Below are 23,468 nucleotides of genomic sequence, written 5' to 3' on the forward strand. Positions count from 1 at the left end.
AAACAGTAGGTACTGGTGGTGTTAATTTGTGGAAGAAACCCAGAGCTGTGACATGAGGATTTCATAATGGCAGCATGGTAGAGCACCTTTGTTGTCAGCCCTGTCATGAACAGTAACAGCACAGGCTGCAGCTGTTGTAAAGTCGGGGGTGGGGGGGTCCCTGTAGCCTACTCTTAGATGTGGGCTTTTAAATATAATAGGTTAATTAGGAGACCAAAATTGGGGTTCAATACTAATATGACAAAAATTGGGAGCAAATAGAGGAGCAGTGATGTGAGTCAAATCTAAATTTCTCATCAGAGCAGGAAGTCAGTAAAGTCTCTAGGCCACGAAAGATCAGAATTCCAGAGGTAGCTCAGGAAGAACCGGAATGGAAATGGTAAAAGTGGTCGTTGGGTTGCATAACTGTCAGGTGGGGTGGGGCAGAAGATGCTGCTTTCCGTTTTAAACTTTCTGCAGTATTTCCTTCCCTGGTGGTACACTTGTTATTTGGCTAACAAATTATTTCAAATGTGTACCTATAGGCAAGCAAAACATGAGGACATCTGTAATTGTTTTGTGAGACTATGTACAGTTTTCCTTCTTTTGATTCAGTGTCACTGTGATAGTAAATTGACAATTTTAAAAGCAAGAACAAAAAGAAAAGATGTCAGACTCTTCCATTTGGCCAATTAGAATTGATTCCAGTAGGTCAGAAAGGCTCCTGGACTTCTTAGAAGTCCCCAGAATTAAAGGAGGTGGTTTAGTCTTTTGAGACTTGATTTTCCAGAAGCCTTATCACCAGGAAGTCAGTGGACCCCAAAAAGTAGGGACCTGGAAGGTGCTGGTATCTGGGGACAACCGGGTAGAATCCATTCTGAAGGGGCAAGACAGGTGTGTGAGTTTGCATAACCACCAACCACTGAATGTACTTCCCCAAGGTCACTCTGGCAGTTACCTGGTACCTTTCATATAACCCTTTAAGTAACATAGGCCTCATGATTCAGGTGAGACCCTGAGGTTGGGATGGGAAATGCCTTGCCTAGGGCAGTCTGGACAGAACAGGTGGGGACCTTGCCTCCTGGTTGGGAAGTTCCTCCTGGTGCCAGGACCAACGTATAGCCTTCAGAAGATGCTGGAGCCTGAGAGGAAGGGCCTGTCCAAGAGATCCAGCAGAGTGAACATATGTTGACAATGCTTGCTGACCAAACATCTGAGACATTTCCATTCAGTGAGTCTTGAAAATAGCCTCATTCAATGAAGGCGCTACTAGAGGCTGAGATACGAAAGGTGCAAGTGATACCACAGTGTCCTCAAGTCCCTTCTTTCCAAAATGGGGACACCACATGGACTTGGCAGCCACGTACTCCTGGTGACTACGCCCAGTGTGAATCACACAGGAAGGATGTGTGTGCAGGGATTGGAAGGACAGTAGCTGGTGTGTACACAGGGAGTGCGTCAGGCCCTGCTCTGATAGCTGTTCTGCCCTTTTGTAAGTCTGAAACCTGAGGCTCTTCAGGACCCAAGAAGTGGGCTCATTTGAAATAGGAACCTGAGACCTTTCCACCCAAAATGATTCTTATACCCAGAAGCCAGTGGTTCCGAATTGAAATGTGTGTAAGACTCATCTGAATGGAGATGAATTTTGGGTTCCCAGGACCATCTTCAGAGAGTCCACTTAGTCAGGCTGAGGTAGTACCTAGATAATTTGCATAGTTTGAGGACACTTTCTATTTTTTTTTGTAACCTTTCGTAAAGAGTAATCTCAAAATTGTATATGCATACACAGGCATGCGCTGCCTAACAACATTTCAGTCAATAACAGACTGCATATACAATAGTAGTCCCATAAGATTAGAACCATATAGCCTAGGTGTGCAGTAGGCTATACCATCTAGGTTTGTGTAAGTACACTCTGTGATCACACAATGATGAAATCACCTAATAATGCATTTCTCAGAACATGTCTGCCTTGTTAAGTGACATATGACTGTATCTTTTTCCTCTCTGTTGGTTTCACTTAAATTTGTGGCTTACTTTCAAAAATCCTAAACAGATCCAGATCTGTTATGGGTGACCCAGGGGCTGCTTTTAACAGAAAACAAATCCATCCTCCCTTCCTCCTTTTTTATTTTTTATTATTTTTATTTTTATTTGTTGAGGAAGATTAGCCCTAGAGCTAACATCTGCTGCCAATCCTCCTCTTTTTGCTGAGGAAGACTGGCCCTGAGCTAACATCCGTGCCCATCTTCCTCTGCTTTATATGTGGGCATCTACCACAGCATGGCTTTGCCAAGCAGTGCCATGTCCGCACCCGGAATCTGAACTGGCGGACCCCAGGCCGCCAAAGTGGAACATACACGCTTAACTGCTGCGCCAGCAGGCCAACCCCTCCCTTCCCCCTTTTTAAAATACAGATATCAAAATAATCCTAAACATATTTTTGTTACAACTAGCAGTGGAACTATTAGGGGCTCACAGGAGTACCCCCACATCCAGAGATTTTCTAGAAGAATTCATGGGACTCAGCGTGTAGTTGTACTCAAGGCTAAGATTTACTGCAGGGATGTAACAAGGATAAACAGTTGGATCGTAAGGGAAAAGACAGGCCAAGTCTGGGAAAACCTATGTGTGCTTCCTATGTGGGCTTCCAATGCTCTCCCTCACCTGAGGGGGTCATACAAAGAACACTGGGAACCAGGCAAGCAGGCACCTTCTGCCTAGCATGTACCACATTCCAGACTCCCAGAAGGAAAGCAGGGCTCAGTGTAAATCACATTGTTTGCACAGTCTAGACACAGTGAGACATCCTTATCACTTAGGGTACAGACAGCATTTTAAGAGCCAAGTTCCCAGATGCCAGCCAAGGGCCAACCTTGCAAACAGGATCTTCTAAAGCCACAGCCTCAGGCCTGCTGTGTTAATCCTTTTTGCACAAGCTTTCATACCTCTTCAAACATCAGTACAATTAGCAGTATTCACAGTACCTGTTCCATCAAACTGTTTAAACTGCAACTCTGGCTACACAAGTGGCTAAAGTACATGGTTCATGTAGCTCCTGCTTGGGATTGGTTTTCTAAAACATCATTGCATCTCAGTCTTGACGTTCATTCCTGTGATTTCATCTTGGAGACTTGAATCCCATTTGCACTACTACAGGTTTAGCTTAAATGCCGCAGTGTCTTGATAAGAGAACAAAAAAATGATGCATTTTTTTCTCCTATAAATACCCTGAATATAATATACGAATTTATGTATTAAACATTCTTAATAATGTCTGGGTCGAGTTTACCAGCTGGAACTTTAATTTACTTTGCAAGCTACTCTGGAACTTTTATTTACTCTATAACCCACTCACTCCTACCCCCCATGCACACAAAAAAAATGTCGGCTCACGAGGGTAGGAATTTTGTCTTACCACCAAACAGTTCCTGGTACATAATGCAAGTCTTTGTTCAATGAAGAGATGTTGGGGGCTGGCCTGGTGGCGCAGCGGTTAAGTGCTCACGTTCCGCTTCTCGGCAGCCCGGGGTCCGCTGGTTCGGATCCCGGGTGCGGACATGGCACCACTTGGCACACCATGCTGTGGTAGGCGTCCCACATAGAAAGTAGAGGAAGATGGGCATGGATGTTAGCTCAGGGCCAGGCTTCCTCAGCAAAAAGTGGAGGACTGGCAGTAGTTAGCTCAGGGCTAATCTTCCTCAAAAAAAAAGAAAAAAGAAATGTTGGAGAACAGTTTTTTATTTTTATTTTATTTTTTTACTTGAGCACTGGAGGGATGATGGGGGAAGTAGGAGCAGATTTGGGGAGGAATAAGAAGAGTTTGGACAAGATTACGGACCCACTAGTCATATTCAGCAAATTTTCCTTAGAGTGCTATGTGGCCTGAGGCACTTACATCCAACTCTCTGTTGCTCAGTCACCTCCCCTTAGATGAGGAGTATTCTCCAGGCCCATTTCCTACTGCACAGCCTGGGACCAAGCAGTCATCCTATGAAGGGGTTTTCAGGGACACAGAGTGAGTTAGTGGCCAAGTCCAGGCTGGAACTAGGCTCTCCAGAGGGAAAAGAAGCATCGCTCCAAATCATGGAACCGTGCCTGGCTGTGTTCTCAGAAGTGGGAGAGATGTGGAGCATTTGGAGAGAGGCCCTCTAGTTGAAGCTAAGAAGATGCAGATAGCTCGATGGTGGCTTCTATGTCTCCTGCACACGTGGAAACCCTTCCCACATGCTGCGCTCAGAGTGAGTGAGGAGGAGTCACCCTTTGCCTACTACAAACTGAGGCCACACACCCAGCCACCCCAGGTCGAAAACAGCCTGTCTCTTGAACCAGACTTAAGGATTTTGTATATGGCCACTTAGAGGGAGCCTTTCCCTGCTATGTCGGGGGATTCCAGTCTCTGCAGCCTGCCCTCAGAAATGCTCCACCCCAGCGTGATCACCTCCCCCGGTTCTTCTCCTGGTGTTTGGCCCCATCTGTGCTGAGCTCCCCAGGAAGATGCTCAGAGCAACCCAGCATCTTTTTTCCATGAGACAGGAGAAGGGAGCTGTTCCTAGCTGCCAGGCAGAGGGCCCAAGAGGATCTACCCCAGAGAATCTGGAGCAGAAAGGGCACCCAATAAATGCTGGATGAACGAACATGGCATGATCTATGGTAGGCAAATGGTCTGAAATTACCTGGTAAAAGTAAGCTAAGAAAATCCAAAATCCTTAGAAGAAATGACTCAAACATGGCCTAGTAGTAAGTACGTAGATCTAACCTAGGTGATTAAGGAAATACAAACTTAAAAGGTGAGTCTCTGTTCTGTGCCCATTGGCTTTGCAAGGATTCTTTTAAAATTGGAAAGTCCTCTCTCAGGGGCTGGTGAGGGAAATACACTGATGGAGAAGTGTCAAGGGTGAGAGTTTCTGGAAAGGGACTTGTGTGGGTATGAAGAGCTTCACAAAGTTTCAGACCACGTGATGCAATAACCCTCTCTGTTCTGCACAAGGATGTTTTATAAAATATTTTATAAAATAAATGTTAAAATCTACAAATATTTTAAGTGGCCATGAACCTTTAGATATAGTCCAACTGAAAACTGGTAGAAATATCAGGAAAATGGGTAAATCTACAGTCATTTGGGGAAACTTTTTTTTCGTTTTTTTTTTCCCTCCCCAAAGCCCCAGTGCATGGTTGTATATTGTAGTTGTTCTAGCTCTTCTCTGTGAGCCAGCACCACAGCACGGCAACTGACAGATGGGTAGTGTGGTTCCGAGACTGGGAAGTGAACCTGGGCCGCTGAAGCAGTGAGAGTGCCAAACTTTAACCACTATGCCATCAGGACTGGCTCCATTCAGGGAAACTTTAACATATTTCTCTCAGAAAAATGGCTGATGAAGCAGATAAGTGATTCACCAAGAAGAGATGATTAAGAAGCTTGACATAACTGTCACAATACTTACATTCACCTACTCATAAAACACACACATTTGTGACCAAATAGGTTTTCAAATAGATTAATACATTTCTCCTGCTGGGAACTCAGTGAGCCCTTCCCATGAACTGACAAGGACTTTTGTCACATCTGAAAAGTTTCCTCAGTGATTGCCTTGATCATTAGCTTCTCCCTCTGTTCCCCTTTCTTCATCCAGAGTTCCCATTATTTGCCCGTGAGGTCTTCCAGATATGTCTACCAGGTCTCTTATCTTTTCCATCAAAATCTCATCTATTTATATTTTTGTTCTGGCATGAGCCATTTCTTCTGTGATTCTCAACAGAGACCCTCCTCTGTCCCAGTTTGTCTACTGACGTTCTTAACTTGACAGTCATTTCTTTGGCCCCATAAAGTCTCTATGCTCTAGTTGGGTCCCACTTTAAATAGATGAATTGTGACTAATATCTCAATAAAGCTGTTAAAAATAATAAAGAAGGGTTCAATATGCGTGTATGGAAAGATTTCCAGAAAATTATTAAATGAATAAAAAGCAAGACAAAATTCAATGTGTGGTAGCCACCACTTGTATAAAAGGGTGAAAAATATTTATACATATTTACTGATGAACACATAAAATATCTCCAGAAGGACACACAAAGAACTAAAAATAGTTGCCAATGAGGAGGGAAATTGGTGATGGGAGTCAAGGGAGAGAGGGAGATCTCACCAGACACCTGTTGTACCTTATGAATTTCTAACCATAGGAATGTATTACTTGTTCAAAAACACAATTTTCACATTTTTAAAAACAACGATGAGGACCTGAAATAAGGCCCATGTGGTGGAAATAGAAAGGAAAGAGCAGGAGGGAGAGACTTTTAAGAGGTAAAAACCCACAAGCCAGCTTCACTTTTCTTTTTCTTTAGGGTTTGATCTGACTCCTCTTTGTGACTGACAGGTGGCCAGTAAAGTCCACAAAGTGCACAAAATATGTACAGATTTTTTAGTTGGGACTGGTGAATCCAAGAGGAATACGCAGGCTGTTTTCCTCACAGAGGGAGAAGGTTGCTGGTGTTGGCTTGGTGGTTCCAGGAGGGCAGGGCCAAGGTCGCTGTGATGAAAGGTCTTTGCAGCTTAAAGGATGCTGGGAACTGTAGTTTGTAGCTGGTGCCTTGCCAGACTCCATAGTCAGGATTCCATTCCTGGGGGAGGTGCCATGTACCTGGCAGTCCCTGGAGTAGAGGAAGGGCTGTCGTGGTGTGCTCTTCCCAAGGTCTCTGGCTGCTTATTTCATGTAAAAGTCTGATCTCATGTGTTATTTGCAGTTGCTTGTGCAAGGCATGGAGAAGAATGTAGCATGATGCCTGCTGTCCAGGAACAGTAAGGAGCTTGCATTCTAGGAAAGAAAGGCGAGGAGACACTTGCTGCCCAGTGTAATAAATAAATGGGCATGATGGAAGTCCGTGCAGACTACAGTGAATTAACCAACGGTTCAGGAACGGGCTGCACTCCTGGCAGTTCTGGAGGCTGGAGAGTCTGAGATCAAGGTGCTGGCATGGTTGGGTTCTGATGAGAGCCTTCTTCTGGGTTTCAGACTGACGACGTTTTGCTGTGTCCTCACATGGGCAAAGAGCCACTTTTCTAATACTAAGTAACAAACATCCCAAACATGGAGGTTTAAAACACTGACTTCTTTAATTTCTCACCATTCTATAAGTTGACTGGGATCAGCTGGGTGGTTCTTCTCACTTGGAGCCTCTCATGCAGTTTCAGTTAGAAGCAGTGGGGGCTGGAAGCATCTGAAGGCTCAGCATCCAAGATGACACACTCACAAACTGGCAGTTGATGCTAGCTGCCAGCTGTGAGCTAAGCTGGGACTGTTGACTGGAGCGTTCACATTTAAGACCCCTTCACATGGCTTGGGCTCCTCTCAGCATGGTGGCTAGGTTCCAAGAAGGAATGTCCCTAGAATGAGCATTCCAGGAGACACAGGCAGAATCTGCAAAGCTTCTTATGATACCGTCTGAGAAGTCACATCATCACTTCTGCCACATTTTATTGGATAATCAGTCAGGATCAGCCCAGAGTCAAGGGGAGGGAAGAGTCACAAAGAATTTTGGGCCATCTTTAATCCACCATGGAGCCTTGGTGACCAGATCAGGAGGAATCTAGAGTAACACTCAACTTATGATATAGATGACTGAGTAGGCTGAGGTGATGTGAAGGAGCAAGCTTGGAGCGCAAGGACAATATGTGTGCTTCTGGACAGGTTACAGTGAGGTGCCCAAGGGACATCAAGGTGGAGCTGCCCAGTTTAAAACGTTATCCAGGGTCAGGAAAAGTCATGGTATTTGGCTTTATTTATTTAAGTCTCACAAGAGAGCTGTGAAAGTGTGTTCTTTGAGCATCTAGAGGCTTGCACTTGCTGTGGTCTCTGCCTGGGACACTGTCTCCCTAAATATCTCCATGGCTCCCTCCCTGAAGGATCTCCTTCAGACCTCCACTCACATGCCGCCTCCTCAGAGAGTGGATTTTCAAGCATATAGAGAAATAGTTTGAAGATGCTCTAAAGGGGTTTTCAAAGGAAAGATGCACATGAAAATAGGGTGAGCTCTCGAGACAACAGGAAGGTGTGCAAGAGGTCTCCAACCTGTCCACTGGGCTGACCCACATTTGTGTGACAGCAAGCACTACTGTCCATCTCAGAACATGCTACATTCTCCATTTTCTCCATTTGAGGTAGCTTAGAGGTAGAGTTGGAATTCTTCATGGTTTTCCTATTGGCTTTGAGACAAGGTAGGCTATGCTTACGTCACAAATAGACCCAAGGTGAAATGGCTCCAATAGTAAAAAAGTTGATTTCTCAGCTTAGGACAGAGGTTCCAGAGGAAAAAAGGAAGAGCTGTCCTCCAGGGGCATCCCACAGAGACTCTTTTTTTTTTTTTTTTTTTTTCTGCTGGGAAAGATTCACCCTGAGCTAACATCTGTTGCCAGTCTTCCTCTCTTTTTTTCCCCCTCCCCAAAGCCCCAGTACCTAGTTGTATATTCTAGTTGTAAGTCCTTCTAGTTCTTCTATGTGAGCCGCCACCACAGCATGGCTACTGACAATCTAGTGGTGCGGTTCTGCGCCCAGGGACCGAACTCAGGCTGCTAAAGCGGAGCACGTGGAACTTTAACCATTAGGCCATGAGGGCTGGCTCCCACAGAGACTCAATGCTTTTTGTGCCAAGGAACCTTTTGACAATCTGGTGAATCCTGCACACCCCTTCTCAGAATTATGTGTTTTTTTTTGTTGTTTGTTTTTTGAGGAAGATTAGCCCTGAGCTAACTGCTGCCAATCCTCCTCATTTTTGCTGAGGAAGACTGGTCCTGAGCTAACATCCATGCCCACCTTCCTCTACTTTATATGTGGGATGCCTACCACAGCATGGCGTGCCAAGTGGTGCCATGCCCACACCTGGGATCTGAACCAGTGAACCCATGGCCTCCAGAAGCGGAATGTGAACACTTAACTGCTGCGCCTCTGGGCCAGCCTCTCAGAATTATGTTTGTAAGGGCATAACATAAAATGCACAAGATTACAAAGGAAGCAAGTTATACTGAAATACAGTTATCAAAATACTTAAAAACAAACCATTACAATAATATGTGAGCTCCCTTACTAATACATTAAATGACACAATTTAGTAGCGACCCTAATAACTATCATAATTTTGGAGTAGTGATGACTGACATGATATTTCAAGATATCTGCAATACTGTCCTGTGCTACAAAAATGTGTGAATTCTCTCGGTGACAAAGTCACAGATCCAGCTAATACCCTTGAGGTTTGTGACCAGCATTCAAAATGAAATGGAGGAGAGACATTTCTTATGTTTATCCATAAAAGAGACCTTTCCTTTAGGAAACTTGCACGGATTCCCATACAAGATATCCACTTCTGGGACGAGCCCAGAAGCTGTGCATATCACCCAGGCTGGGCCAATCAGAGTCCCCCATCTCAGTAGCCACACCCTCTGGACCAGGACTGTGCTTGTGACCCAGGCTGAACCAATCATAGTTCTCCAATCCTCTCAAGTCACACTCATTGGCCCACTGTTAGGCACATGACCCACGCTGATTCCTATGGGGTCCTGATCCCACTGAACCAGGAAAAATCCATTTAAGCAGCAAAGGACTAAGCAGACACACAAAAAGGGACATGCAAACTTTTAGTAATACAATAATGAGCTTGAAGTAGCAGATTCTTACTAAAGATTTATGTTTAAAGAGAAATCACCTTCTCAGATGTCCCTGAGACCTGATCATCCACTGGGTCATCCATCCAAAAAACTAAAATCTCATGACCACATTATCTAATAGTGCAAGAAAATGACAAATTAATAATTAGGAGAAATAGCTCAATCTTGGTATTTTAAAATATCCTCTGAAAGCTATTTGATCAAAGAGGAAAATAATAAATAAATAAAATAGAAAATAATCTGAATTTGTTTAGATAAAAGAATTAAAATACTCCATGTCAAAACCATAGGAGTACATACAAAATTATCATCAAAGCTTCCTTTTAAAAAAAGCCTACACAATTCCTCAAAAAACTAAAAATAGAACTACCATACGATCCAGCCATCCCACTACTGGGTATTTATCCAAAGAGCCTGAAGTCAGCAATCCCAAAAGTCCTGTGCACCCCAATGTTTATTGCAGCACTGTTTACAATAGCCAAGACGTGGAAGCAACCTAAGTGCCCATCAACAGACGAATGGATAAAGAAGATGTGGTACATATATACAATGGAATACTACTCAGCTGCAAAACAGAACAAAATCATTCCATTTGCAATAACATGGATGGAGCTTGAGAGAATTATGTTAAGTGAAATAAGCCAGCAAGAGAAAGATAATCTGTGTATGACTCCACTCATATGAAGAATTTAAAACTATGGACCAAGAACAGTTTAATGGATACCAGGGGAAAGGTGGGGTGGGGGGTGGGCACAAAGGGTGAAGTGGTGCACCTACAACATGACTGACAAACATTAATGTACAATTGAAATTTCACAAGATTGTAACCTATCAATAACTCAATAAAAAAATAAAAATTAAAAAAAGCCTACACTACAGACAAGCGTGTCTCGAGCTTTTTAGTCTCAAGATCCCTTGATAGTGTTAAAAATCAATGAGGACCCCAAACAGTTTTTGTTTAAGTAGGTTCTATCTGTGAATATTTGCCATATTAGCAATTAAAACAAAAATTTTAATATTTTATTAATTTAGTTTATAAAAATAAATACATCATATGTTAGCGTATGTTATGGGTTGAATTGTATCCCCTGGAAATTTATATATTGATGTCCTAACCCCGTACGTCAAAATATGACCTAATTTTGAGATATGGTTTCTATAGAGGTAATTAAGTTAAAAAGAGGTCACCAAGGTAAGCCCTGCTCTAATATGACTGGTGTCCTTATAAAAGGGGAAATTTGGAGACAGACACGCACACAAGGAAAAGTCATGTGAAGATGAAAGCAGGGATCTACAAGCCAAGGGACACCAAAACCTATGATTTTGACACAGAGTATTTTAATTCTTTTATCTAAACAAATTCAGATAATTATTTTCTATTTTACTTATTTTTTTCCTCTTTGACCAAATAGCTTTTGGATGATATTTTAAAATACCCAGCAAACCACCAGAAGCTAAAAAAAGATGGATACATCAGAGTCTCTTCCTCTCACAGCCCTCAGAAGGAACAAATGATGTCAAAATCTTGATCTCAGACTTCTGGCCTCCAGAACTGTGAGACAATAAACTTCTGTTGTTTAAGCCTACCAGTTTGTGGTACTTTGTTCCAGCAGCCCTGACAAATACAACTTTTTTTTAAAAAAACAAAAACAACCTACTTTATGGAAAATAGCTACATTTTCCAAAACAAATAAAAATTGGTGATGAGTGGCATTATATTATATTATACTTTTGCAAACCTTTTAAATGTCTGACTTGACCAAGGGCAGCTGGATTTCCATAGCTGCTTGTGCCTTTGAGAACTGCAGAACTCTCAGCACATAAGAACTCAGTCCAAACCCCTGTGCTAAGAGAGGACCAAACGTCTAGCATGGCTTCTAGTAGCAAGAGGCTGTGTTCCTAGGAAGACTCCAGCATCCCATTAAAATGCGTTTGAGAAATGCTGCCATGAGAATTTCCTGTTTGCTCTAGCCAACACCTGAGAATAGGCGCCTGACCTCCCTTTCTTAGAGCATTTGCTAAAAAGGGCTTACAATTGTGAATCCATTCTCTGTCCCTTTAAGATGTCTATGTATTTCCTGCAACTTAGAAGTGTCTTTCTCAAGGACCTGAAAGCCATTCCTCTGCAATCTAATCATCCAGGAAGGATAGGGGCTTGTGTCTCCAGTTTCTGTGATAATTTTGATAATTACCAGCTAGCAGACACAGCTGGCCTAATTACATTTACACTGACCAACCTTTTGTAATGTTTCACAAGACCCCACTCTCTCCCGCTGCCAATTCTCTCATTCTCCCTTTAAAACGCCCAGTCGCCTCTGCACAAACTCAAATGGAGCTCAGCTCTTTTCCCTACTGTCAGCAGTTACTGAATAAAATCTGTTTTCACCACTTTAACTAATATCCAGCTTTGTTTGTCTTTAACACCTTCAATCTGTTGCAATATTACTCATCCAGAAGCCTCCAGAAAACTCTACTGTACATTTGTGAGAAAATGGGAGTGGGGAAAAAAGGTATTATTATGAACTTAGTTTTGAACTTGCTGACTCAGAGGCAGTCTCAGGAACCCCCAGGGTGTGACTGGCCCACACTTTGAGAACTACTGCAATAGACAAAACCCTATAATACAATCAAGGAGAAAACAAAACTACAAGTAGTAGAAAAGAAACAATTAAAAGAATATGGAAACATCATGCATCAAAGATTCAGCACCATTAGAATCAAGAGGAAAGTTGAGCCCAGTGACTGACTCCAGAATAAACACACGGCCTGCTCCTAAGGAGAAGATAATAGATCCAGCCCCCAACCCCAACCTCGGACCTTCTCCACCCTCCGGGGGACAGCTACTAAGGGGAAGGCAGATCCTCCTGGGACATTCTCTGCCCACAGAGAAGGGGATACTGCCTGGAAAATTTGTTGGGCTCTCAGGAGAGGCCAGATTCGGTCTCCTGGAGGTTGCCTGGTCCACGGTTCGCACAGCAGCTCCTGCCACCTGCTCAGGTGAGTGAAGATGCCTGACGTGTGCTCCTCCTGGTACTGCTGACCCTGTGGGGCTGTGCCTTGGGCAGGTGGCAGAGGAGACACCCTGCTGCCCAGCAGAGAGCAGAGCGTTTGCTCGACTGGAGGGAAGAGAGGGGCAGAGAAGAGAGGACAGGGATGGGCGAGTGTGGACATAGCCAGCTGCTCCATCCCCGCCGGTGACCACTGTCGTCCTCCCCTTTATCACGTCTGTGGTTTGTTGTCTCTCTCTTCCCACCACACCATGGGCAGAGCGGCAGCCCAGGAGAGTGTTTACTCCCTCACGTGTGCCCAGTTCCTAGCACACGGTAAATAGTCAAATAAATATTTGTTATGGCTCAACTGCATCCTGGTGAACAGCTGCTTCTTCCTTCTTTCCTAATAAACTTGTTAATGGCCTCTGACGGACCCACAGAAATGACACACTGCAAAGGGAACACCCCAAATCGAGAAACAGATCAGCCCTCAGAAACCGCGCGTGCCCCTTTCCGTTCACCAGCCCGCCTAAATCGATTACATGAGCACATGTTAAATGGTCACGCAATTCTGGTGCATAGAAATGCTTTAAGTACAATGGCAGAATAAAATGGGAGCCACAGGCCTGCCCCTGTGCATGTCCAGCTGGACGGTGCAGGCCCCGGGTTTCAAGCCCGGCCCCTACTCCAGTGTAGACAGACAGCATTCTGAGGTGGATGCGGGGCAGAGCCTGCGGCCCCCATTCCAGTGTAGACAGACCACATTTTGAGGTGGACGCGGGGCAGAGGTCCGGGCCCCACTCCAGTGTAGACAGACCGTATTCTGAGGTGGATGCGGGGCAGAGGCTGCGGGACGCTGCCTGCCTGGCCGCCGTCAACGCGCCGCCGCGTCGCAGATACGCGGACCCTCAACGGCGAGGCTGGGAAGACGATCCCCCCCCATCCGGGTCCCGGGAGCCTGCCGCGCGCCCTTAAAGGACAGACGCCTGCGTCACCCGGCGCCCGGCTAGCGCCGCAGCCAGAGTCGCCGCCGCCCCCACCCTCCAGGACCCCCTGGCCCGGGCCGGCCTCCTGAGCGACCCCATTGGCCGGAGGTCCGGCGGGCGGAGGCTCCCATTGGCCGGCAGCCAGTTCGCCTCCATTGGCTGAAGAACAAGCGGGACGGAGGCTCCCATTGGTAGGGGGCTCGACGGACGAAGGCTTCCATTGGCCGGGCGCTGCGGCGCGCCGCACGGCCTTCTGGGAGTTGTAGTCCCAGCGTCGCCGGCGCCGCCGCCATTGTCCGGCAGGCAGTGAGTCGAGCGGTTCTGGTGGCGGGTCAAGCTGTTGGTTTAGGGTCGCCTCGGGCGCTTGTCCTCAACTTCTCGTTCCATGATGGACCCCGAGAGAGAAGCGGCAGCACTGGCGATGGCTATAGGGCCGCCGGCGGAACGGCTTCAGGTAACAATAATAATAAAAATAACGACGGCAGCGGGCCCAGGGCCGAGTTTCCCGCAGATAGTGACCTCTAACCCTCGCAGCGCGCGGTGAGCAGGGCACGGGCATTGTCCCCCTTACACACGGGGCAACAGGCGCAGTCGACGCGGTGACCGGCCTGGGGCGGAGGGGTGCAGCCGGGGTTCGAACCCGGTCCTCTGGTCCACGAGTGCGCCTGCTCCGCTGATGCCCCGGCCCCAGGATCTCGGATGCGGCTTAGGGTCATTCCCCAGGACAGGGCTGGTCCCGCTCCCGCCGATACCCCTGCCCCGCCCCAAGGCCGACCGCCGTGAGGACGGTGACAGTGACCGAGATGGCAGGTGTTACCGAATAGAGACGCCTCGGCTTGCGGAGTCGGCAGATCCCCGCGGAGAGCCCCGCCCCGCGCCACCCCTGGCCTGGGCGCGGGGCACGGCGCCTGGGAGTGAGGACGGGTCACCGCGCACCGCGTTGGTGTGGCGGGAGCGGCAGCCCGGGTCCCCGCACGCGGGGCTGTGGGGAGCCGCGGTCCAGGGCGGTCGGTGCCTGCAAGGCCACCTGGGAAGCTCCAGCAACTGTAGACACAGGAGCCGCTGCCTGTGTTCTCCACGGGTGTCTCCACGTGGCAGGAACCAAAAATAATTATCTTTCCTGGAGCTCTCCGTCTTTGAAATTATGTACTTGTCTTTTTTTGTTGTTCACGGGGGGTTGCATTATTTCAGATTTGGTACGCAAAGCGCAACTATTGATAATCTGAGATTTGCACGTTTTCAGATGTGTGTTGCAGATTTGCGTGAAATGCAACCACACTTTAGTTTGCTTTTGCTGTGGATGGAGGAGTGGGCAGGGAGTGAGCAGCGTCAAAGAAAATCAGAGCTGGACAGTAGTTAAAGCAGTAAAAACAAATTTTATTCAGGAGCTGTTGCAATAGGGGAAAAGAGACCAGTATAAAACTGGGCTCAATTTGGAATACCACAAGGAAAAGTGGAGACTTATAGCATGGGGGGCAGGTAATTCTTGGTAAACTGACCTAATGGGATTCTAGCTGAAGCAGGCCAAGTGTACAGATATTACCTGGAGGACTGTGGGGCATGAGGACTTAGAAAAGGTATAGAGAGTGATCAGATATGGAGGGTGGGGATTCTGGCTAAACTTATTTGACAGGACTTTTGGTAAAACTGGTGATGCAGAAATGGACACAGAAGCCCAAAGGTCAAGGCCTCGTTGAGAAGAGGGTTTAGAGGAGACAGACTAAAGTTTAGTCAAGGAGAGTCTTTGTCAGCAGTAAGATAGGCTTAAGTTATCTGTTGCTGTGTGACAACCCAAAACTCAGATGCCTAAAACAACAAGTATTATCTCGCAGTTTCCAGTGATAGGAATCCTGGAGTGACTTGGCTGGTGGCTCTGGCCTTGGCTCATGAGGTTATAGTCAAGATGTCAGCCTGTACTGTTCTCACCTGAGACTTGACTGGGGCTGCAGGATCCACCTCCAAGATGGCTCACTCACAGGACTGTTGGCAGGAGGCCTCAGTTTCTGCCATGTGGGCCTCTGTGGAGCTGCTTGGGTGTCCTCGCATGGCATCCCGCTTCCCACATAGTGAGTGATCCAGGAGAGGGCAAGGTGGAAATCATGATGCCTTTTGTGACCTGGGGTCAGAATTCAGTCTGTCATTTACATAATATCCTATCAGTTACACAAATCAAACCTGCTCAGTATAGGAGGGGACTACAGAGGGCAGGGGATCTTTGGGAGCCATCTTGAAGGCAGGCCACCACAGGAGACAAGGACCAGAAGTGGAGGGCTTTGAGGTCCAGTGTATTAACTTCCCTGTGGCTGTTGTAACAGATTACCACAAACTTGGTTGTTTAAAACAATACACACTTATTCTTACAGTTCTGGAGGTCAGAAGTCGAACTGGGCTAAAATCAAGGTGTGAGCAGAGCCACCCTTGCTGTCGAGGCTCCGAGGGAGAATCTATTTCCTGCCTTTTCTAGCTATTGGAGCTGTAAGCCTCGGATTCCTTGGCTTGTGGCCTTTTGTCCTTCTTCAAGTCAGCAGCGTAGCCTCTTGCTTTAGTGGTCACATTGCCTTCTGCCTTTTGTAGTTAAATCTCCCTCTCCCTTCCCCTTAGAAGGACATTTGTGATTGCATTTAGGGCCCACCTGGATAATCCAGGATAATCTCCCCATCTTAAAATCTCTAATCATATCATATAGTCCCTTTTGCCACTATGGTAACATTCACAGGAACTAGGATCCAGGTATCTTTGGGGGCCATTATCCAGCCAACTAGCCAGGCTGAAAGGGGTCGTCCTCTATCCAGAGGTGAGAAGGAGCCATTCAAGTGTTTTAAGCAGGAATAGCATGGGTTGGAGAAAAACCATTCAAGCATGTGAAGGGTGGCGGTAGGAGAGATACTGAGAGCTAACTAAGGCACCGGGATGGAGACGGGCTTGCCCAGTGACTGAAGTGCTGGCTGATGCCGGGGTGGCTGGGTCAGCTGTGGGAGAGTGTGTGGAGGAGAGGGGTCTGATGTAGCCCATCGCTCCAGGCGCCAACAGTGCAGAGCAAGAGGAGAGCTGCAGGGGTCTAGTCTGAGGTGGAGCAGCAGGAAGACAGCAAGGAGTGGCTCCTGCTACAATTCCAGGTGGAGACGTGAAAGACTCACATGATGCCACTGAGAGGTCTCATGGCCTGGGTAGACCAGTACCCAGTGGACCAGTACCTGGGCTGTCACTGGCAACTCATGCAGAGTGGGCGATGGTGGGTGGGGGCAGGAGGCACAGGGAGCATGTCTCAGGGTTGGAGGACCTTCTGAGTGGGAGGTGAGGATACGGGACAACAGAGACCTTTATTTCCAACCAAAGGGTGCTGCGTGTTTCCTGCACAATTTTTGTCAGAACCACATGCTACCTGTACTATAATTTCTTTAATATTTTTAAGTCTATTTGTGTTTTTCTTAAAAGAAAATATCCTTTTAAAATTGAGATATTTGGTATGTGATTTTGATTTGCATTTCCCTGTTGGCTCATGATGTCAAACATCTTTTCATGTGTTCATTTGCTATTTGTATATCTTCTTTGAAGAAATATCTGTTTAGATCCTTTGCCCATTATATTAGGGTTGTCTTTATTATTGAGTTGTAAGAGTTCTTTATATCTTCTGGATACAAGTCTCTTATCAGATATGTGATTTGCAATTATTATCTCCTATTATGTGGATGTCTTTTCACTTTGTTAACATTGTCCTTTGGAGCACAAAAATTTTTAATTTTGATGAAGTCCAATTTATTTATTTTTTCTTTTGTTGCCTGTGCTTTTGCTGTCATATCTAAGAATGCTTTGCCAAATCCAAGGTTTGAAGATTTATCTATATTTTCTTCTAAGAGTTTAATAGTTTTAGCTCTTACGTTTATGTCTTTGATCTTTTTTTTATTATTAAAGATTGGCACCTAAGCTAACATCTGTTGCCAATCTTTTTTTTTTTCCTTCTTCCTCCTAAATCCCCCTAGCACATAGTTATAGATTCTAGTTGTAGGTCCTTCTGATTCTGCTATGTGGGATGCTGCCTCATCATGGCCTGATGAGCAGTCCCATGTCCACACCCAGGATCCCAACTGGCGAAACCCCAGGCCCGCAAAGTGGAGCACGCCAACTCAACCACTCAGCCAAGGGGCCGGCCCCTTTGATCCAATTTCAGTTAACTTTTATATATGCTGTGAGGTAGAGGACCAACTTTGCTCTTTTGCATGTAGCTATCTATTTGTCCTGTAGGAAGTGTTTTGCAGTCACTTAATCCCTGTCACAGCTCCCAAAGAATGATTTTTTTGTAGACAAGGAAATGAGGCAGAGGTGGCTATCTGCTCTGCGCTTCTTGAGGAGGAAGTGGCAGAGCCAAGACTCTGATCCAGAAATATCTAGCTTTCAACCATGGCCACAGCCAGCCCACAGAAGGGTTTCATTTGTGGGACATGTTTTAGATACATTGCATCAACTTATAAAAATTAAAAGTTTTCACGTAAAAACATGAGCCATATTTTAGCTTCTTGCCAGAGATTGGCAGTTTTGATGACATGGGGCCTGTATTCCCCGTGATCAGTTGGTTCTGATTCCTGGCTGCCACTTCAGATGGATCACATATTACCTGTCTCCTCCAGCGTCACCTCTCACAGGTTAGGTCCCGTTGTCAGCGCTCATGCTGCCCACTTCAGTCACTTGTGAGCCAGCTTGGTCCCTGGAGGCAGGCGAGTTTCTGACTCCAACTGTGCACCCCTCTTTTCAGGGAGGATGATGAGCCTTGCTTTGAATCTGAGGATTGGTTAGCACATCACTTAGCTGTTGCTGCATAACAAACTATTCCAAAACTTAATGACTTAAAACAGTAATCATTTTTTTAGCCCAAGGATCTGGAACTCAGCAGCTTAGACCCTTCTCTGAGGCACCCTCACTTATCTGAGATCGGTTGTAGGTCAGCTGTGGTTGGCTTGCATCCTGCCTGGTTGCTGTCACATCCCCTTGCAGTACAACTCACACCGACATGCAGCAGCCCTGGAGGTGCCCAGTAAGACCTGACTCATGTCACTCAGCACGTGCACTCTCTTAGGACACTGGTCTGCCCATCTTCTTCCCCATTCCTCCTCCTGTTCCCGAGAGCACTGATGGGGACAGTCCAGCTGATCGAGAGTGTGTCTGATGTTTCAGGAGCCAGTGACGTTCCGGGACGTGGCTGTGGACTTCACACAGGAGGAGTGGGGGCAACTGGGCCCTGCACAGAGGACCCTGTACCGTGATGTGATGCTGGAGACCTTTGGTCACCTGCTCTCTGTGGGTAAGGCCCACTTCCTGAGCTGGTGACTAGATTCCTGTGGTGACTTATTTTTCCTGGGTTGTAGGTCGTAGGGCCTCTGGTCTGTGGACTTGACCTTGGACTGGGTATCAGGGACCTTGGGTTTTCATTCCCTGTGGGACATGCAGGCAGGGAGTTTCTGTCCCAGTGCAAAGCCTTCACCTTGTTTTGAGGTGTACCCATGTCCCTGTGGTCAGGAGTCTAGGGCTGGAACCTGGGCTGGTTCCTTCTTCCCAGAGCAGACTCCCACATTCTGTATCTTTCCCTGTTTCCAGGGCCTGAGCTTCCAAAACCAGAAGTCATCTCCCAGCTGGAGCAAGGGGCTGAGCTGTGGGTGATGGAGAGAGGAATTGCCCAGGGCTGCTGCCCAGGTGAGAATCACCCATCCCTCCCAGTCCTTGGTGACCACTCATCCACTTTCAGTCTGTAGGTTTGCACGTTCTGGATATTCCATTTAAATGGAAGCTTACACTATGTGTCCTTTTGTATCTGGCTTCTTTCATGAGCATGTTTTCAAGATTCAGTCACGTTGGAGCTTGTGTCAGTACTTCATTCCTTTCTGTGGTGAGTAATATCCCGTTATATGGATACCCACATTAATTTATCCATTCATCTGTTGATGACATTTGGGTTGTTTCCACTTTTTCACTCTTGTCAATAGTGCTGCTGTGAACATTCCTGCACAAGTTTTTGTGTGGACTGACATGTTTTTGTAAGATCCCTCTGGGTGCTGTGCAGAAAGTCCAGTTTAGGGGCCAGAGGCGAGTGAGAGCAGGAGCCTGCCACCTAGCCAGCCTCGGCTCTTCCAGCCCCTCTCCCTGGGCCCCGCTCCCCTTTGTTCCCTCACATCGGAGGCATGTAGTTTTGAGTACTTGCTACCTGTCAGCTCTAGGCACTTGGCCGTGGACATCCTGGTGTGGTGAGATGGACCCTGAGTGAATGAATACATAGTGTGCTGTGGACAGAATTCCAGCAGGTGAGGGGGCTCAAGACAGCTGGGGCGAGCAGGGAAGCCTGGCCTCCAAAGATGTCCACGTCCTAATCCCTAGAACCTGTTCTGCTGGATTATTGGGTTGGCTCATTGTAATCAAATGGTCCTTGTGTTGGGGGAGGCAAGAATGGAGATGTGACGTCAGAGAGAGAGACTTGAAGATGCTAGGCTGCTGACTCTGGGGGTGAAGGAAAGAGCTGAGGAGTGCGGACACCTCAAGAAGTTGGAAATGGTGAGACTGCTGTCCCTCCTAGAACCTCCAGAGGTTATGCAGCCCTGCCGACACCTTGACTTTAGGACTTCTGACTTCCAGAACTGTAAGAAAATAAGTGTGTGCTGTTGTAAGGTGCTAAGCTTGGGGTAAGTTGTTACAGCAGCCATGAGAAACTAAGACACTTCACTTCTCTGCACCATCAGAAGCGGAGAGCCTGTGCCTGCTCGAGGGGCAGTTCTTGTTCTGGAGGATTCCAGAACCTTGGGGCTGGTCCTTGCAAGGTTTGCTGAAGATGTGTGGGCACTTCTACTTGGTAATCTGGCCTATCAAACTTCAGGTTTCTAGACTGAGCTCCTCGTCTCCCCTCAAGCCTGCTCCTTCCCTGCTCTGTTCAGTGGCTGCCTCCCCAGCTTCTGAGGGCAGGGCTTTCGTCTGTTAGGGTCATTCTTCATCCCAGCATCTAGGGCCACACAGTAGATATCTTAGGCTTTACAGGCCACATGCAATCTCTGTATGTTTTTTCTCTTGCTGCTGTAACAAATTACCATGAACTTTGCAACTTAAGACAACACACATTTGTTATGTCATGATTCCGTCAGTCAGACTCAAGTGCTTTGTCTGCTCTGGATCTCACAAGGCCAAAGTCAAGGTGTCGGCTGAGCTAGGGGTGCTCGTTGGGAGGCTCAGGAAGAATCTGGTCCAGGCTCGGTCAGGTTGTTGGCAGGATTCAGTTTCAGGCAGTCATAGGACTGAGGTTCCTGTTTCCTTGCAGACTGTCAGCCAAGAGCTTCTTAGCTTCGGGAGAAGCTGCTTGTGTCCCCCTGCATGGCCAGCCTCTCTCTTCTACCTCCTTCTCCTGATTTTAAGGATTCAGGAGATTGCTTTGGGCCCACCCAAATAACCCAGCATCATCTCCCTGTTTTAAGGTTGAAGGTCAGCTGATGAGAGACCTTCATGTCACCTGCAAAATCCCTTCACAGCAGTACCAAGTGACTGTCTGATTGACAGCCAGGGGACAGCTTTAGAATTCTGCCTGTCTCTGTCACATACTCTCTTTTTAAAAAATTTCCACAGCCCTTTGAAAACATAAAAACCATCTGTCACTTAGGGGCTGTAGTTTGCTGGCCCCTGATCCAGGCCAGTACCTGGACCCATGGCAGATGCTCAAGAAATTTTTGTTGAAAGAATGAATGAGTGAAGCTGTATTTGCTGAAGGGGCACTTGGTGTCAACATAAGAGCAGAATCAGGATTTGCCTGGAGGCAGGACTTGTAGTTAGGACATAGGCCTCTGTGTGTTTTTTCCACCAACCCCTCAGAGCTCTTTGATTTTCTTTCAGACTGGGAGCCTGGACCTGAAGGTCGAGTGCCACCTGAGGAGCAGGGCCTTCCTGAGGAGGAGCCATCCCATGTCTCAGGAAGGGAAGGCTTCCTGAGGGATGCTCCCTGTCCCACAGCACTAGGGGGAGACTGGGAACATGAGGGCCAGGTAAAGACACCCAAGAAGGACCAGGATAATTTGAGGCAATTGGAATTTAGCCTTGAGGAAGCACCAATTCGAGATAGAGGCTACAAAAGTCTCGGACTTGGAGAAAACTGTGTCCTGAGTTCAGTCTTAAACCCATTCCTGGGGATTACTGGGAGAGAAGGTTTCTGTACTTACAACTCACAGGTTACAGACACAGAGCGTAACTCAGGCTTAGTCAGTCAGCAAATAGGCTCCTCAGGAGAACAGCCATGTGACAGCAGTGACTGGAGTAAAGCTTCCAGTCAGGCCATTCCTGTTGTGGAACTCACACGCAGCCAGGTACAGGATAAGCCCTACAAATGCACAGACTGTGGGAAGTCCTTTAACCATAATGCACACCTCACAGTACATAAGAGGATCCACACAGGAGAGAGACCTTATATGTGCAAAGAGTGTGGGAAAGCCTTCAGCCAGAACTCCTCCCTGGTTCAGCACGAGCGAATTCACACAGGAGACAAGCCCTATAAGTGTGCCGAGTGTGGGAAGTCTTTCTGCCATAGCACACACCTCACCGTCCATCGGAGGATTCACACCGGAGAGAAGCCCTATGAGTGTCAGGACTGTGGGAGGGCCTTCAACCAGAATTCCTCCCTGGGCCGGCACAAACGGACGCATACTGGAGAGAAGCCATACACCTGCAGTGTGTGTGGGAAATCCTTCTCACGGACCACTTGCCTGTTTCTGCATCTGAGGACTCACACTGAGGAGAGGCCCTACGAGTGTAACCACTGTGGGAAGGGCTTCAGGCATAGCTCCTCCCTGGCCCAGCATCAGCGGAAGCATGCTGGGGAGAAGCCCTATGAGTGCCGCCAGAGGCTGATCTTTGAGCAGACACCAGCTCTAACGAAGCACGAGTGGGCGGAAGCCCTGGGCTGTGACCCACCCTTGAATCCAGATGAGAGGGCTCCCCGGAGTGATAGGCCCTTCAAGTGTAATCAGTGCGGGAAGTGTTTCATTCAGAGCTCGCACCTCATCCGACACCAGATAACTCACACCAGAGAGGAGCCCCGTGGACGGAACCGGCGTCGTGAGCAGCCATTTGGCCGAGGCTCGCACCTGGGCCAGCCTCAGCATCAGCACCCACACTCGGGCGAGCACCCTGGGGGCGAGACAGAGGCGGGACAGCCTGCAAACCGGGCACTTGCTCTATTTGACATCCACGAAATCATGCATGAGAAAAACCCGGTGCATGTCATCGGGGTGGAAGAGCCTTCCATGGGCACATCCATGTTATTTGACATCAGAGAATCCACATAGGGAAGAAAGCCTACAGATGACTTTTGAACCACAGGTACAAAAATGTGGTGAGTCCACATAATATATCCACAGAAAGGGGTACTAGGGGTAGAAGTGGCGATCGTGACCTCTGATGTCCTAGGGAAATCGTGCTTCCTGACACCTGAGTTGGTGCTTCTCAAATCTGTCAAGCCCAGTGTCCCTTTAACCATAGATAATTGTACTGTTCCCTCTAACACCCCGAAATAAATTCATAGGTAATGTAGTCTACACACATGTGTAATGTCAAAAAATCAATATACAGCCCCATTTTGTAAAGGATAATTAAAAGGAAAGTAATTTGTGATAGAGTAACTTGTCCTGAGTTGGTACAGTATTTATCTGTTTGACTGTGTGGGCCATTACACCCAGAAATCTGGGACATTGCCTGTCACTTGCCATCTGGCACACGAGGTGCGATGTTGGCCACAGAAATATTGTGAGGGGCCTTCCTGTATGGGATGTGGTTTTCCACAGTGGTGACTAACTCCTGCAAGAGCTTTGAACAAAATAAAATGCTGTTGCGTTTCTGGAA

At 47.1% G+C, this 23,468-nt stretch overlaps 1 protein-coding gene across 2 annotated transcripts; it reads left to right on the forward strand.

Moving 5' to 3' along the window:
* Positions 1–13,767: 13,767 nt before the first annotated feature.
* On the forward strand, positions 13,768–23,468 carry ZNF8 (zinc finger protein 8). Of its 2 annotated transcripts, none has more exons than XM_070558850.1 (4): positions 13,768–14,067; positions 18,783–18,909; positions 19,203–19,298; positions 21,471–23,468. In XM_070558850.1, the coding sequence occupies exons 1-4, from the start codon at positions 13,999–14,001 to the stop codon at positions 22,913–22,915; spliced, it is 1,737 nt and encodes a 578-aa protein (XP_070414951.1). In that variant the 5' UTR covers positions 13,768–13,998; the 3' UTR covers positions 22,916–23,468. The 2 variants fall into 2 exon arrangements, with proteins under 2 accessions (XP_070414951.1, XP_070414952.1); XM_070558851.1 differs by having other exon boundaries at positions 13,876–14,067; positions 19,203–19,491.

This window comes from Equus przewalskii, chromosome 9 (assembly GCF_037783145.1).
Source record: "Equus przewalskii isolate Varuska chromosome 9, EquPr2, whole genome shotgun sequence".
NCBI classification, from domain to species: Eukaryota; Metazoa; Chordata; class Mammalia; order Perissodactyla; family Equidae; genus Equus; species Equus przewalskii.

Excerpts from the sequence above, each read along its gene's own strand:
- ZNF8 (XM_070558850.1), top strand. The coding sequence starts at position 13,999 with ATGATGGACCCCGAGAGAGAAGCGGCAGCACTGGCGATGGCTATAGGG. Across the intron at positions 14,068-18,782 it reads CGCCGGCGGAACGGCTTCAG|GAGCCAGTGACGTTCCGGGA; the intron begins GTAACAATAATA and ends CTGATGTTTCAG. Across the intron at positions 18,910-19,202 it reads TGGTCACCTGCTCTCTGTGG|GGCCTGAGCTTCCAAAACCA; the intron begins GTAAGGCCCACT and ends CCCTGTTTCCAG.